At 41.6% G+C, this 14,386-nt stretch overlaps 1 protein-coding gene across 2 annotated transcripts in view; it reads right to left on the minus strand.

Annotated features, from left to right (window-relative positions):
• The window catches only part of ipp (intracisternal A particle-promoted polypeptide), an 18,956-nt gene extending 6,631 nt beyond the window's left edge, over positions 1-12,325 (minus strand). The window contains exons 1-4 of one of the 2 annotated variants that reach the window (XM_078408483.1): positions 11,813-12,325; positions 9,775-10,206; positions 2,649-2,804; positions 1,106-1,273 (exon numbers count right to left, since the gene is read on the minus strand). In XM_078408483.1, the coding sequence (XP_078264609.1) occupies positions 1,106-1,273; positions 2,649-2,804; positions 9,775-10,206; positions 11,813-12,128 (1,072 nt within the window). In that variant the 5' untranslated portion in view covers positions 12,129-12,325. The remainder of the gene's footprint in view (positions 1-1,105; positions 1,274-2,648; positions 2,805-9,774; positions 10,207-11,812) is intronic. The other variant, XM_078408484.1, reaches the window with a different exon arrangement.
• Between the last annotated feature and the right edge of the window lie 2,061 nt (positions 12,326-14,386).

Below are 14,386 nucleotides of genomic sequence, written 5' to 3' on the forward strand. Positions count from 1 at the left end.
TAAAATTAATCAATCTTTTAAAATTTGCGATTTTGTGAAAGAACTTAACCCCCCCCCCCCCATCACTCAAAATCATATATACTAAATTGCTATTGCTCACAGCACCTTAAATTCTCCCACCTATCCAATTGCTGGCTCGTGTACTGAGTCAAAGGTTTTCTAAGGATCTGGTAGCTTATGGGAAATGTTCTAAAAGACCAAATTACTTAATCAGCATGTGTTATCAGAAACAAAAAATCATCCTAGCTAAAAAAATAACTGACCCTATACAAAAACAGAGAAGTCAGTGTTTGTGAAGGATTACAAAATTCTGAGGTACTATCTGTTCAAACTTATCATCAGCCTTGGCAAACACAAGCATAATGAGACTAAGGATGAACAAAGTATGGCAAAACTTCAAATAGTTGAAGATAGACACCAAAAGCTGGAGTAACTCAGCGGGACAGGCAGCATCTCTGGAGCCTGGTGAAGTAACCAGTCTTGCATTAAAAGCTGAAGAAGAATGAAATACAAAAGTTGTATTCATGCCATGTAACCATGAGCCATGAATCCTAATAACTATAACATGGAAACAAAATAACGTACAAAGAACTGAATTGGAAAGCTGAGAGACTTGGAATCAGAGACAAAAATAAATTGTTGACAAGAATAATGAAATCCTGCTGAGTACTTCTGCAGTTTCTATATTTAATATGAAATTTTATCTTCAGATTTGAGTTACGAGATGCAAAAATGAACAGCTTAACTGTAATTAAAATGTTCCCATTGTCTCAAAGTATTTACTCTGAAGTTCTGTTCCTTATTGAATTCTACTCCTTATTAAACCAATAAACATTATTTGGTTTCCTTATCACACATCAGTCAAAATAAAACAAAACTGAGAAAAGGAGAAATACATTCCTCCATAGGTCAAAAATAATGAATAGTCTTGTGGAACTTCAGAAAGGGAGTAAACACAAAGGAGCTATACAGATGCCATGTCTTAGATATGAAACCATTTTATGCTGTTTCAGACAAAATAAATGTCTGCATAGTAGCAGAAACTAAAATCAAACGGAAACTCAATGGTACTTACCACCGATTACATAGACAATATGGTACTTACCACCTATTACATAGATCATTCCCTCGAGTACTGCAACACCCAACCCACTTCTAGCCTGGTGGAGAGAGGATACAGTTGTCCAGTATTGACTGAATGAATCAAAACGTTCCACACAACTAAGAGTTCTGCTATCACTCCATCGACCTCCTTGAAGACGTGTGTAACCACCTTGTCAATAGTACAGAAACAGTGAAAATTATAGCTTGAGACAAATCCCAATCTGACTCTGTACTGAGTTGCAATGATAGTGTAAGTGTTTAATAAAATAATTTCAATGAGCTAACTAAACAATAGGACTTTGATATTTTCAGGAACCAGAAACAATACATTTAATGCTTTTAAAATGATTTTAATTAAAGAAATCTTTGAAAATGTTACCATCAATTATGCATGGACAAGTTTAGAATGTCTGGAATGAAAACCAATGGCTGGGATATGACATGGTGTGTTGATCATGGTTTAGAAATTGCCAAAATATAACTAATGTCTCAGAAATTTAAACTGAGCGTGGGGTTGATTAGTTTTCAGAGGAATTTTGAAATGAGACATTCCTGTATTCAATTAGCTTTTATGACAGGATCATTTTCCAAAAATAAATGAAAAAATAAAACACTCATGCAATGAATTAAAAGAAAAGCAAAAACTAATTTTGTTTTCACATTTTACATGATTTAGAGTCATACAGCACAATTGCTCTTCAAGTATGATTGGATGATGTGAATGTCATATGAAGATGAAATCCTCATTATGAAGATTTATGAGCAAATATTCTGTTAGCACTATGGGGAGTGGGTGGGGGGGGGGTGGGGGAGAAGGAGAGGTTGGCCACTCAAGCAAGATAAGCAGGAACAGTTAGCTGGGAGTGGGAAAACATTTGTATACCTGATTTTCGACTATTAAGCTATTTCCTTTGTCGATCTTTTAAATATTCACAAAAAATAACTTTTACGGGAAATGTTGCTTCTGGAACTTAGAAAAAAAAAAATCACACAGACAATATAAGTTCCAGGAAATAATATTTGGTTGTGTTTAATAATGAATGCACCCCAAATAAATAAAATTTCCGTTCTGGTCACCCCAATACAGAAAGGATGTGGAAGCTTTGGAAAGGGTGCAGGAGTTTTACCAGAACCATGCCTTGATTAGGGGGCATTAGCTGCAAGGAGAGGTTGGACAAACTTGGATTGTTTTAAGTGGAATGCAGGTTGAGTTGATGCAACCTGGCTTGTTGAATAAAGTTCAGGTGAAGGGTTACTTTATTCAGTTCTGCTGAATTAGTTTTGTGCTATTACGATTTCAGTTATCCTATTTTACATCAATGGGCCACTATGGATTTGATGGGGCAAATGGCTGTTTCACTCTCTGACATAAGTATTATGCACTAATACTTTCTGGCCTGATCCCTGATGACTCTTACTCTAAGATATTACTAAGAAATAGAGGGTGACAATCTATTAATTGACCCCTTACATGTGGCACATATCTCACTGTCCATTTAAAAATAATTACATCTGATTACAGAAATGACAGTAAAACTGGTAACCTATGGCATAGAGGTACTTCCGGGCTTTCCTTCGAGGACGAATCTTTGATGCAGGTGGCATTTTACTAATCTTGATTTCTTTTTGAAGTTTATTGACTTCCCTGTATTCCTCCAGCAACTTCTGCAGGGCAACTCGTAAACTAAAATCAGAAATACCTGAAGACAAGATCAGAAGCAGCTGTGTGTAAAAAAAATGGCATGAAATATAACACCAAAGCCTTCAATACATGCTCAATATTTTTAAATAAACTGGTGTAGGCAGGCATGTTGCAACGTAAATTCAGATCGATAAAACCAGCTGGTAAATGAGTGCCAATGAGTTCACCTCCAATTAATTCATTTATGCAGATCTTAAAGGCTTTTGGTTCTTGGTTTTTAAGTTACTACTCACCTTAGGATATTTAATTAGGTAGGAGTAATGAATAGATTAAAATTAAGTTGTGTCACCACAATTCCAAGACAATACAAATTATATGTGGATCGTTACTTTCTCATGCAACATCTTTAATGGAAAAAAAGCTTTCTGTCCTTCCTGATAGGTGGTTGCGTACACTGGAAGAGAGAGAAGCCTTGTGGTTTGATGGAGCAGGACAGGAAAACAGAATTAAAATATGGAATTAAAATTGAACTAAATTCAATTTCAATTAGGTTGTTAGATCAGCTGAAAGATACAGCATGCAAACAGGCCCTTCGGTCTACCGACTCCATGTCAACCATTGATCCCCATACAGTAGGCCTAATGTCCCACATACGAGAGACAATTTACAGAAGCCAATTAACCTACAAACCTGCATGTCCTTGGAATGTGGGAGGAAACCAGAGCATCTGGAGAAAATCCACATGATGATGTGGAGAACATACAAACTTTGCACAGACAGAACCCGGGTCTCTAGCACATGAGGCAGCAGCTCTACCACTGCACCGCTATGATGCCCTATTTACAAGAAAGCTCATCCCATCCGCATCCCACCAGTGAGAAAAATCTGAGATGATTCTGGTCTGGCAGGCTTTTTTTTTAAAATTGGGCTCGTCATTCCTGGGCTAGGCAGAATTCCTTTCCATGGACATTACAAACAAGTTGAGGTCTATTGTGCAAAGATCATAGAATAATTAGTAATGCTGCCAACAGCTAAAGAGTTTCTTGACAAACATTTTCCAGTTTAACGTTAGCAAGGCTGAGAATGAAGGAGAGGGAGGTGGGTGAGTAGGAAAGGTGTGCTGCGAGAAATCTTGGATCTAAAACTCCATTATTGCTCACTGCCAGTTCACAAGCAGAGCAATCTGAAACAAAACAAGCAACCTAAATGCATTAATAATTGTACCCAATTAAAATATCTAAGAATAGAACTCCAATCATTTTATTTATCATAAAGGTTAGTTAGCACATCCATTTGAGATGAGATCGGAGAGTTTGAGCACTGCTGCCTGTGCACAATGAAGAAATAGTTTGGGTTTAGGTTTATTATTGTCACATGTAGGTCCCGACCTGAAACGTCACCTATCCATGTTCTTCAGAAATGTGCCCGACTCGCTGAGTTACTCCAGCACTTTGAGTCTGTGATTATGTTGGCTGCTTTTCCGAGGCAGTAAGGAGAGCAGATGAAGTCAACAGTGGGAAGTCTGGTCCATGTGATGGACTGGGCTACATATACAACCCTCTGAATTTCTTGTGGTCTTGCATAGAACTTTTCTCAAACTAGGATACAATCTAAGAGCATGCTTTCTGTGAGATATATGTTGATCTCATTGAAGATATGCCAAATTTCATCAGTCTCTTCAAGAAGTAAAGGCATTGTTATGCCTTCTTTGTTGTTGCTTCAATGTGGTTGGTAACATTCACACCAAGGAACATGAATCTCTCACTCATTTCCACTTCGGCACCATTGGTACTGATTGGGGCATGTACTCCACCATGCTTCTTGAAGTTAATAATTTTGATGTTCAGGACAATTTTTTACAACTTAAGCACATCACAAATTTCTTCACAACTCTAGCACTTGTAATGTTATAATCAATAATTGTTGATTTGAGCGAAAAAAGGAGCGCAGCTGGAGCAAATGAGTGAGTCAGGGAAATGGACATCTCAGTTTTGAGTAGAGGCCTTTCATCTCGACTGCAAATTGGGAAAGAGTTGGGAAATGGTGCTGTAGAAAAATTGGAACAAAGACTGCTCCAAGCAGCCATTAAAGAGGCAGGCATGGCTCGGGCCTATGTGAGTATCCATGGCTACATCTTTCATTTGCAGGAAGCAGGAGGCAGACTCCAGCATCTGCAGTCTCTTGTGTCTTGTTGCTTTGAGATAGGTTTTTTAAAGAATGTGTCATATAAAGAATTCTACTCTGTAGTGCGACAATATTTCAGAGGATATTTCAGAGAGGAAGTTGGTGAGGTGCTCTAGAAGACCATATACTTTGTTTTGACCCCATCAGCTCTTTTAAGTATGTGTCCGTATATTCTGAAAATGGACTTAATTTGATGTTAGGAAGCCAAAATGTTGTGCACTGGTAATGAGAATCTTATGACAATCTAATGACAAGATCAGCCAAAATAAGTCTACAAATTCCTAAGTGACGTGTTGAGGTGCTGAAGCGTACATGACGTAAACAAGTTAGCACTCACAAAATTGATCGCTCAAAAAAGACCTGCCTGTTCACTGTTAAAGGAGTTGACAATAAAAAATAGCAGACCAGTCACTGACAGCAAAATTAGATGTCTCTGAGCCTACAACAAAGCATAAGAGCTCTGTAGTTCAAATATTAAAATAATGAAGATTTTTTTCTGGTCCAATAATTTAGGAATTTGTAGACTTAGGAATTTGGCTGATCTCGTCATTAGTGATAGTTGTTATCCTTTGTTATAAGATTCTCATTACCAATGCACAACATTTTGGCTTCCTAACATTAAATGAAGTCCATTACTGAAATTAAAGGCAAAGCCCATTCATGAACACAATGTGAATTTTGTTTGAGAAAGAAAACAAAATACTTTACCAACGCCCATCAACCAACTGCACCTGTCAGGTCATTTGGTGTTTCATTGAATAAAATAGATAAGCTACAAAATCACTTCATCTCAATCCATCATCAATTGTGAAGCATTGTAAGTTTAGGAACAAAGATCAAAGGTCAGGGGAGATAACTAATTACAAAACATGCCACAATTTATATATTTTTGACAATCGGTGCAGGACATTCGGCCCTTCGAGCCAGCACCGCCATTCAATGTGATCATCCACAATCAGTACCCCGTTCCTGCCTTCTCCCCATATGCCTTGATTCCGCAGGTCCCAAGAGCTCTATCTAACTCTGTTCGATCACTTGTTGACAAAAGGATTCATGCGGGGACTTATAGATGTATCCAATCCAAGATGAAAACATGCAAAATCTAATATTCAAACAAGCATGCAAAATACACCTCTGTCCTCCAAACATATTTGGACTAGCGCAGCGTGTTTTGACTAGCGCAGCATGCTAGCATTAATGCAGTATGTAGACAAATGGAACAGAAAGTGGCAGGAGGTCTAACACTGACTTTGAGTCATGCGAGTACAAGTAGTGCCAGAAATGGTTACAGCAGGAGAGTCCACATCCACTGCCATGATTCTCGGTTTAGAGCTGCAAAATGCTTTAATCCTCAGAAGCAATGACACCTAGCTTCTAAACATAGCACAAAAAGTAAGGAAATTTGTGTTTGGTAGATTATTTCTTTGTTGTAACAATGCTTCTTGGCAATAAATCTTATACCGTTGGAAAGCCTGTTTATTTCCCTTTTAAATGGTGCCACATTTGTAAGGAACATGCATTTGTGGGATGAGCAGCAGAGCTGAGTATATGGGTTGCGCCCATGAAAAATTTGCCAAATCTTCTCTGCCAATGCCAAACAGCTTATTCTGCCATTGACTCTTGTTCGGTGTTGTTTGGTGGATTGGATGATTGAAGTCTGAAGAAACAAGATATATTGGCAATTTAACAATTTATTCATTTAATGAACAGGAGCCACAGTAGCGTGTGGAAGAACCATACACAGCCATAACAGCCTGGCACCTCCTCCTCATGCTGGTCACCAGCCTGGTCACACACTGTTGTGGGATGGCATCCCATTCTTGTCAGCACCTGGGGGTACCAGAAGCTCAAAACAAGAGTCAATAGCAACAGCAGAATAAGCTGTTTGGCATTGGCAGAGAAGATTTGGCAAATTTTTCATGGGCGCAACCCATATACTCAGCTCTGCTGCTCATCCCACAAATGCATGTTCCTTACAAATGTGGCACCATTTAAAAGGGAAATAAACAGGCTTTCCAACGGTATAAGATTTATTGCCAAGAAGCATTGTTACAACAAAGAAATAATCTACCAAACACAAATTTCCTTACATTTTGTGCTATGTTTATATCAACGCTAGACAGAAAGTGAATCATTGTGCATTCTAATAAAATTGGAATAAATAATTCTTAAAATAGACAATATGATGCAAAGACATTTCGACCATTGCACCTTTGCAGATCAATAATGAGTTAAATAACTCATTAATGAACACAGGCAGTTCCACCTCTACCACTCTTGCAGGCAGTTTTGGATTCCACCATATTATGGGTAAAGATATTTTTGTCAATTCTCCTTTAATTAATGATCCCTTATTTTTTACCCTTCTGGTGAATGGCTTCAGGTTGTCTGCCCTTTTAATTCACCATCCCTCTCCCATGCTCCCAGAGTGGCCCCTCCACTTGAGGTTCACCGCAAGCTCAAGGAACAACACTTCATTTTTCACCTGGGCAGGCTGCAACATGCCCCGACCAAAAATGACTCAATATTAATTCTCGCACTTCAGATAATTTTCCTCTTCTTTTTATTGATGAGATGGAGTACAAGAAGATGATTAAGAATTTAGTTGCATGGAGTCAGGACAATAAACTGTCCCTTAACATCAGCAAGACAAAGGAGCTAGCTTTTGACCTCAAGAAGCATGATGGAGTTCATGCTCCAATCTGCATCATTTGTGAGGAAGTGGAAATGGTTGAGAGCTTCAGGTTCCTTGGCATTAATATTGCCAGTGATATGTTGTGGACCAACCACAATTGATGTGATAGCCAAGAAGAAACACCAACCTCTCTACTTCCTAAGGAGACTGACGAAAGTCGGTATGTCTCCATTGACTCTTACAAACCTCCACAGATGCACTAGCGTGTCTAGTCAGGTTGCATCACAGCTTTGTTTTGGAACAGCTCTGCCCAAGACTGCAAGAAATTTCAGAGAGTTATAGATGTAATTGTGATCATGATCAGCCATGATCATAATGAATGGCGGTGACCAGATTTGTACATTGACTCCATTTCACTTAGAGCGATGCAGCACGAAAACAGACCCTTTGGCCAACTCAACCACACGGAGAACTGAATTTGCATACATGTGTAAGAAGGAACTGCAGATGCAGGTTTTAACCGAAGATAGACACAAAAAGCTGGAGTAACTCAGCGGGACAGGAAGCATCTCTGGAGAGAAGGAATGGGTGACGTTTCGGGTCAAGACCCTTCTTCAGGCTTACATGTACCTCCCAACAATGAAGGGATCCAGATGTGAGATTTTGAGGCTCTGATGAAAAGTATCCGGGACTGAGAATTACATTGTACAAATCGTTGATAGATTCTGCACGGTGCACAGTGACCTTTTCCAAGATGTATTGCACAGACAATTGATGCATTAAAAGAATGCAACCTGAGAAATTGTTGACAACTGCAGTGATGAATCGGGAGTTGAACAACATTCCGACAACATCTGGGGAAACTTGGAAGCTCAGTGTAAGTGACACCATACCAGTGAGATCACAGAAATTAAGTGAACTGGTGATCAATAAAATATGTAAAATTAATCAGAACAAAATCAGAAGTGAAAGGGCGGCACGGTAGCGCAGCGGTAGAGTTGCTGCTTTACAGCGAATGCAGCGCCGGAGACTCAGGTTCGATCCTGACTACGGGTGCTGCACTGTAAGGAGTTTGTACGTTCTCCCCGTGACCTGCGTGGGTTTTCTCCGAGATCTTCGGTTTCCTCCCACACTCCAAAGACGTACAGGTATGTAGGTTAATTGGCTGGGTAAATGTAAAAATTGTCCCTAGTGGGTGTAGGATAGTGTTAATGTACAGGGATCGCTGGGCGGCACGGACTTGGTGGGCCGAAAAGGCCTGTTTCCGGCTGTATATATATGATATGATGATATGTACTATTGACTATCAACAATAATGGTTGCTTTACAACAATTAGTTATTTTATAATTGTGTTATAGAACATAAAACAGGGCAGGAACAGGCCCTTCGTCCTACAATGCTTGTGCCAAACATGATGCCTAGCTAAACTGATTTTATTTGTTTATCGTATATCCATATCCTTCTATTCCCTGCACTTCCATGTGCCTATCCAAAAGTCTCTGAAATGCCACTATCATATTTGCCCCCACCACAACCCCAGGCAATGCGTTCCAGGACCCCACCACCCCATATGTAAAAAACATGCCCCACATATCTCCATCAAACAATCGTCTCTCACCTGATAGCTACGTTTACCTGTGTTACCCATTTCCACCCTAAAATGGTTCTGACTGTCTATGGATACAAAATGCTGGAGTAACTCAGTGGGACAGGCAGCATCTCTGGAGAGAATGGGTAATTTCTCAGGTCGAGACCTTTCTTCAGTGAAGACCCTTCTGACTGTCTACCCTACCTATGCCTCACATGATTTTCTATGCTATCAAGTCTCCCCTCGATTTCCAACATTCTGGAGAAAACAATCCAAGTGTATCCAACCTCTCCCTTTAGCTGAAACCCTCCAATCTAGGCAGCTATGTCATGTAATTGACAGCTCTTAGGCAGCAAAGTAAAGTAAATTACTTTACTACAGGAGCTGGCTGAGAAGAGCCTTGAAATAAAGAGATCACATCTCATTATGAGCTCCTTGCGTCAATTTATATGGGAGGAATCCACAGATAACATGTAATTCACATGGGTTAATAATGTTGTAGAGATCGACAGCAGACAATTTTGTACTGCAAGTTCATTTGTATACTCATTTTTTCAGTTATTTCCTAAGGATCAGCAACATCAACTATGGAATATAGAATACTCAAAATTGTACAATACCTTCGATATACTTGAATAATCTCCGTGAAGAGAGCAAAGGGAAGCGAACAGGATCCAGAATTTCAATCACATACTTTTTCCTTTTGACCATGTCCTGGAGAACCCATTCCATCGCAGCTGTGAAAACTTGATATTCGTCTTCAATCTGAAGTTCTTCACTTTTTAAAATTTTAACCAATTGATCTTTGGCTAATCCCATGAACTCCTCAGTTTTACAGACCTCCATAAAGTGGACATAAATATAACTTTCACTGAATTCAGCAAGATCATGGCAGGCAATTTGCTCAGCAAATTGATAAATTCCAACACAGTTTGAGGGGTCAATTTGCCCTTTCAAAAATTCACTGCACATGTTCACAATCTCAGTTAACTGCAACATGTCCGCTGCAAGGATTACCTCTTGTACATTTTTTATGCTGACACTGATGACCCCTGTAAACAAAGTAGAAGTGCCAATTAAAATCCTACATTTAAAACTCACTATATTCAATTGTGAGAAGAGTTCCGATATCAACATTGAATACTTCAAATATTTTGAATGCAGTCATCAGTATGTACTAATTTTACCCACATTCATTTGCTTATCAAGTTGATTCGACACTCACAATAAATGGTCCAAAACTATTAGTTTTCTTTCTGTTCAGTAGAACTGTCTATACTTTCAAACGTCCAATTATTCCTTATCTGACTTAAGTAGTGATGGTGGATTCTGACATTGTGATGGTCCCACATGATATAAATAATGGGAATTCATGCATTGGATGGTGATTTGGAGATAGCACTGCTGATACTTCTGCTCTTGGTAAGATTACAGGAAAGTGAAGGGTATCGAAGTAAACGTAGGTATTTACCACTCCAGCACACTGGCTTTAGACTTTAAACTTTAGAGCTACAGCGCGGAAACAGGCCCTTCGGCCCAAGTGCTCCACCCTGTACACATGTACTATCCTACATACCAGGGACAATTTACAAATTTTACCGAACCAATTAACCTACACTCCTGTCATGGAGTGTGGGAGGAAACCAGAGCACCCGAAGAAAACCCATGCGGTCACAGGGAGAACATACAAACTCCGTTGAACCCAAGTCTCTGGAACTATAAGGCAGCAACTCTACCACTGCGCCACTGTGCACTGATAATACCAACACAGGCCCTGAGAACTACCCGATCTCGGTCCAATGCCCCAGTTTGCTTACTAAAGTTGATTGGAATGACACTCATTCTTAAAGCTGAAGAGTCTTTTAACTAATTCATACATATATTTTCAATTTATATACTGCAATCCACGATAATTGCCTTGAGCCTTTCAATCGCCTGGTTGTATACCAGCATCACTCAATAGTGGACAACACAGAAAGCTTTATTTTGATCATGTTGGCTAATGTTTAACATTCAAATAGTCCCGTGTTGTGACTTTATTAGGTGGGTACCTCACTTTGCGTAATGATTTCGAAGCCGGGCTTCCTGTCACAACAATCTGCATTTATGAAACACCTTTAAGTGCAGAATTAAGTGACCGGGGTCTTCACACACATTAACCAAATAAGAAGAGAAGTGAAGCCACACGAGAGTGACCAACAGTTTGATCAAAGAGAATGGTTTTAAGCTTTAAAGTAGAATTCTCCCTCAGATCTGTGATCCATTTTTTTTTCTCCCTCCCACCTCACCTCCTCCCTGTGCTGGGAGGGCGCTTGTTTCGCTCCCCCAACGCAATTGTTTATTCTCAATGGTTTTCAACTGGGTCAGTGAAGCGGCAGAAGAAGTGTAGGAAGGAACAGCAGTTGCTCGTTTACACCGAAGATAGACACAAAATGCTGGAGTAACTCAGCGGGACAGGCAGCATCTCTGGAGAGAAGAGATAGGTGATGTTTTGGGTCGAGACCCTTCTTCACACAGTCCGAAGAAGGATCTCGACGCGAACCATCGCCCATTCCTTCTCTCCAGAGACGCTGCCTGCCTGTCCCGCCGAATTACTCCAGCATTTTGTGTCTATGTTAAGCGACAGAAGAACATTGATCCACCCTCTCATTTACCAACCGGTGTAAATAAAGTCAAGCAGCAGCGTGAAGATTTCTGCCTCGATGCCGTGGATGTGGACGAGACTCTGGCCGGTTTCCTGCAAGCCCCCTGCGAAGAGCACGGCGAAGTAGGGGCTGCTGGCGGCCAGCACCAGCCTGTGGACGCTGAAGACCTGCTGCTCCACCTGCAGCCTCACGTCGCAGAAGTCGTCGCGGGCCCTCATGCGGTTGATCTGGGCCAGCAGGGACCGTGCGTGTCTGTCGCTGGCCCAGCCGCCCTGCTCCGACAGCGGGATCGACCCCGAGCCCGGCCTCGGGTACACGCAGTGAGCCATGATCCCCCTCACCCCCCCTGGGCCCACCGCCGCCGTCGTCGCTTCTTTTTCCACGGACGCCAGTGGTGCCGAGAAGGATCAGTCCCGTTGCCTGCCAACCATCAATTCACCCTCCCTGCAGGCCGAGCAATCGAGCAACAGCTGAGTCCTCCGACACAGCAGGGGGCGCTGCGGCCGATAAACACTATGACGGCTCAGTGAAATGAAGTGAGGTCTGACTGGCCCCCTGTGTAAATGTTACATCTGTACTCTGACTGGCCCCCTGTGTAAATGTTACATCTGTACTCTGACTGGCCCTCTGATTAAATGTTATCTCTGTACTCTGACTGGCCCCCTGTGTAAATGTTACATCTGTACTCTGACTGGCCCCCTGTGTAAATGTTACATCTGTACTCTGACTGGCCCCCCTGTGTAAATGTTACATCTGTACTCTGACTGGCCCCCTGTGTAAATGTTACATCTGTACTCTGACTGGCCCCCCTGTGTAAATGTTACATCTGTACTCTGACTGGCCCTCTGATTAAATGTTATCTCTGTACTCTGACTGCCCCCCTGAGTAAATGTTATCTCTGTACTCTGACTGTCCCCGCTGAGTAAATGTTATCTCTGTACTTTGACTGGAGTACCTAAAGATGGTCAGCTGATCCCTCGTTTGTCCGCCTTCCAGCAACTCCTGCAAAAGAGTAGGCCCCAGACGTCGCAGCCACACCGTTCCTCTGGAACCAGCCTACCAGGTCGAGAGGGGAATACAGATGCTGGGCAAGTTTGTATTCCCATTTACCTGCCCAGGCTCAGCGGCCAAATCAAATTGAATTGATTGAATTGAATTTCTTTATTTGTCATTCAAAACAAGTTTGAACGAAATTTAGTTACCATGCAGTCACAACACCCAAAAAGCAACAAAAAACACACAACTACATAATTCAACACAAACATCCATCACAGTGACTTTCCTCCAGGCATCTCCACACTGTGATGGAAGGTAAAAAAGAAAGTCTTATCTCCTTCTTGCTTCTTCACCCGTGGTCGGGCAGTCAAAACTCAAAACTGCAGCATCGAGGCTCCTGACTCTAAAGCCCCGAGAGGACACTTCATCCTTGCTGGGCACGGTGAGATGTAACCACAGATGAAAAATCCCCCTCTCCAAGCAGGACAACGCCAAGTCGCACCATCATCTCTCGCAGATGGACGGATGCCACAAACTAACTAACTATGACTGGCCCCCTGATTAAATGTTATCTCTGTATGTGTTGTCACCTTCTCCTTGCTAACAACAATCATTTCTATATTTTCCTTGAACTCCATTCCCTTTGTCCTGTTTTCACACCTTACATTTCCTTATATATATACCTCCCTTTCCCCTGACATCAGTCTGAGGAAGGGTCTTAACCCAAAACGTCACCCATTCCTTGTCTCCGGAGATGCTGCCTGTCCCACTGAGTTACTCCAGCAATTTGTGATATAACTTCAATTTAAACCAGCATCTGCAGATCCTTCCTACCCATGAAATAAAGTGATCTCTGACCGTCCCCCTGATTAAATGTCATCTTTGCATGCTTCGATGTCACCTTTTCCTAGCTAGGAATGATCTATTCTACATTTTCCTTGAACTCCATCACCTTTGATGCCTAGTTTTCACACCTTAACCTTCCTTATCTCTGTGCCTCCCTGCACCCCGACTCTAAGTCTGATGAAGGGTCTCGACCGAAACATCACCCATTCTTTCTCTCTGGAGATGCTGTCTGGCCCGCTGAATTGCTCCATCACTTTGTGTAAACCAGCATCTGCAGTTCCTACACACGAATGAACTTAACGAAGGGTGAAGGGAGGGTGAAGGGTGAAGGGAGGACCAAGGGACTCGGTGGGATGAACAACATTGGGGGGGATGAATAACATTGGAGGGGAGGTGAGCAATATTGGGGGGGGAGCAACATTGGGGGGGGGGAATTGGAGGGGGTGCGCAACATGGAGGGGAGGGCGAGCAACAATGGGGGGACGAGCAGCATGGGTGAAGTTCGGAGACAGGCAAGTGAATAAAGGATGGAAGCAGGCACGGAAATAAAAGCCGTAGGCTGGGATGGGGATGATGAAGATGGAGGAGGTTGCTGGATAATAGTGAGAAACGAACACAAAAGCTGCCAATGCTGAAATCTAACAAATAAGGAAGGTAATAATGGAAGCAATTAGGGTATAGGTGAAAGGGAGGTGGGCCAGAACCAGGGAGAGGGACGAAAGCCTGTCGGTAGGGTTGCCAACTT

This window comes from Rhinoraja longicauda, chromosome 11 (genome assembly GCF_053455715.1).
Source record: "Rhinoraja longicauda isolate Sanriku21f chromosome 11, sRhiLon1.1, whole genome shotgun sequence".
In the NCBI taxonomy this organism is placed as follows: Eukaryota; Metazoa; Chordata; class Chondrichthyes; order Rajiformes; family Arhynchobatidae; genus Rhinoraja; species Rhinoraja longicauda.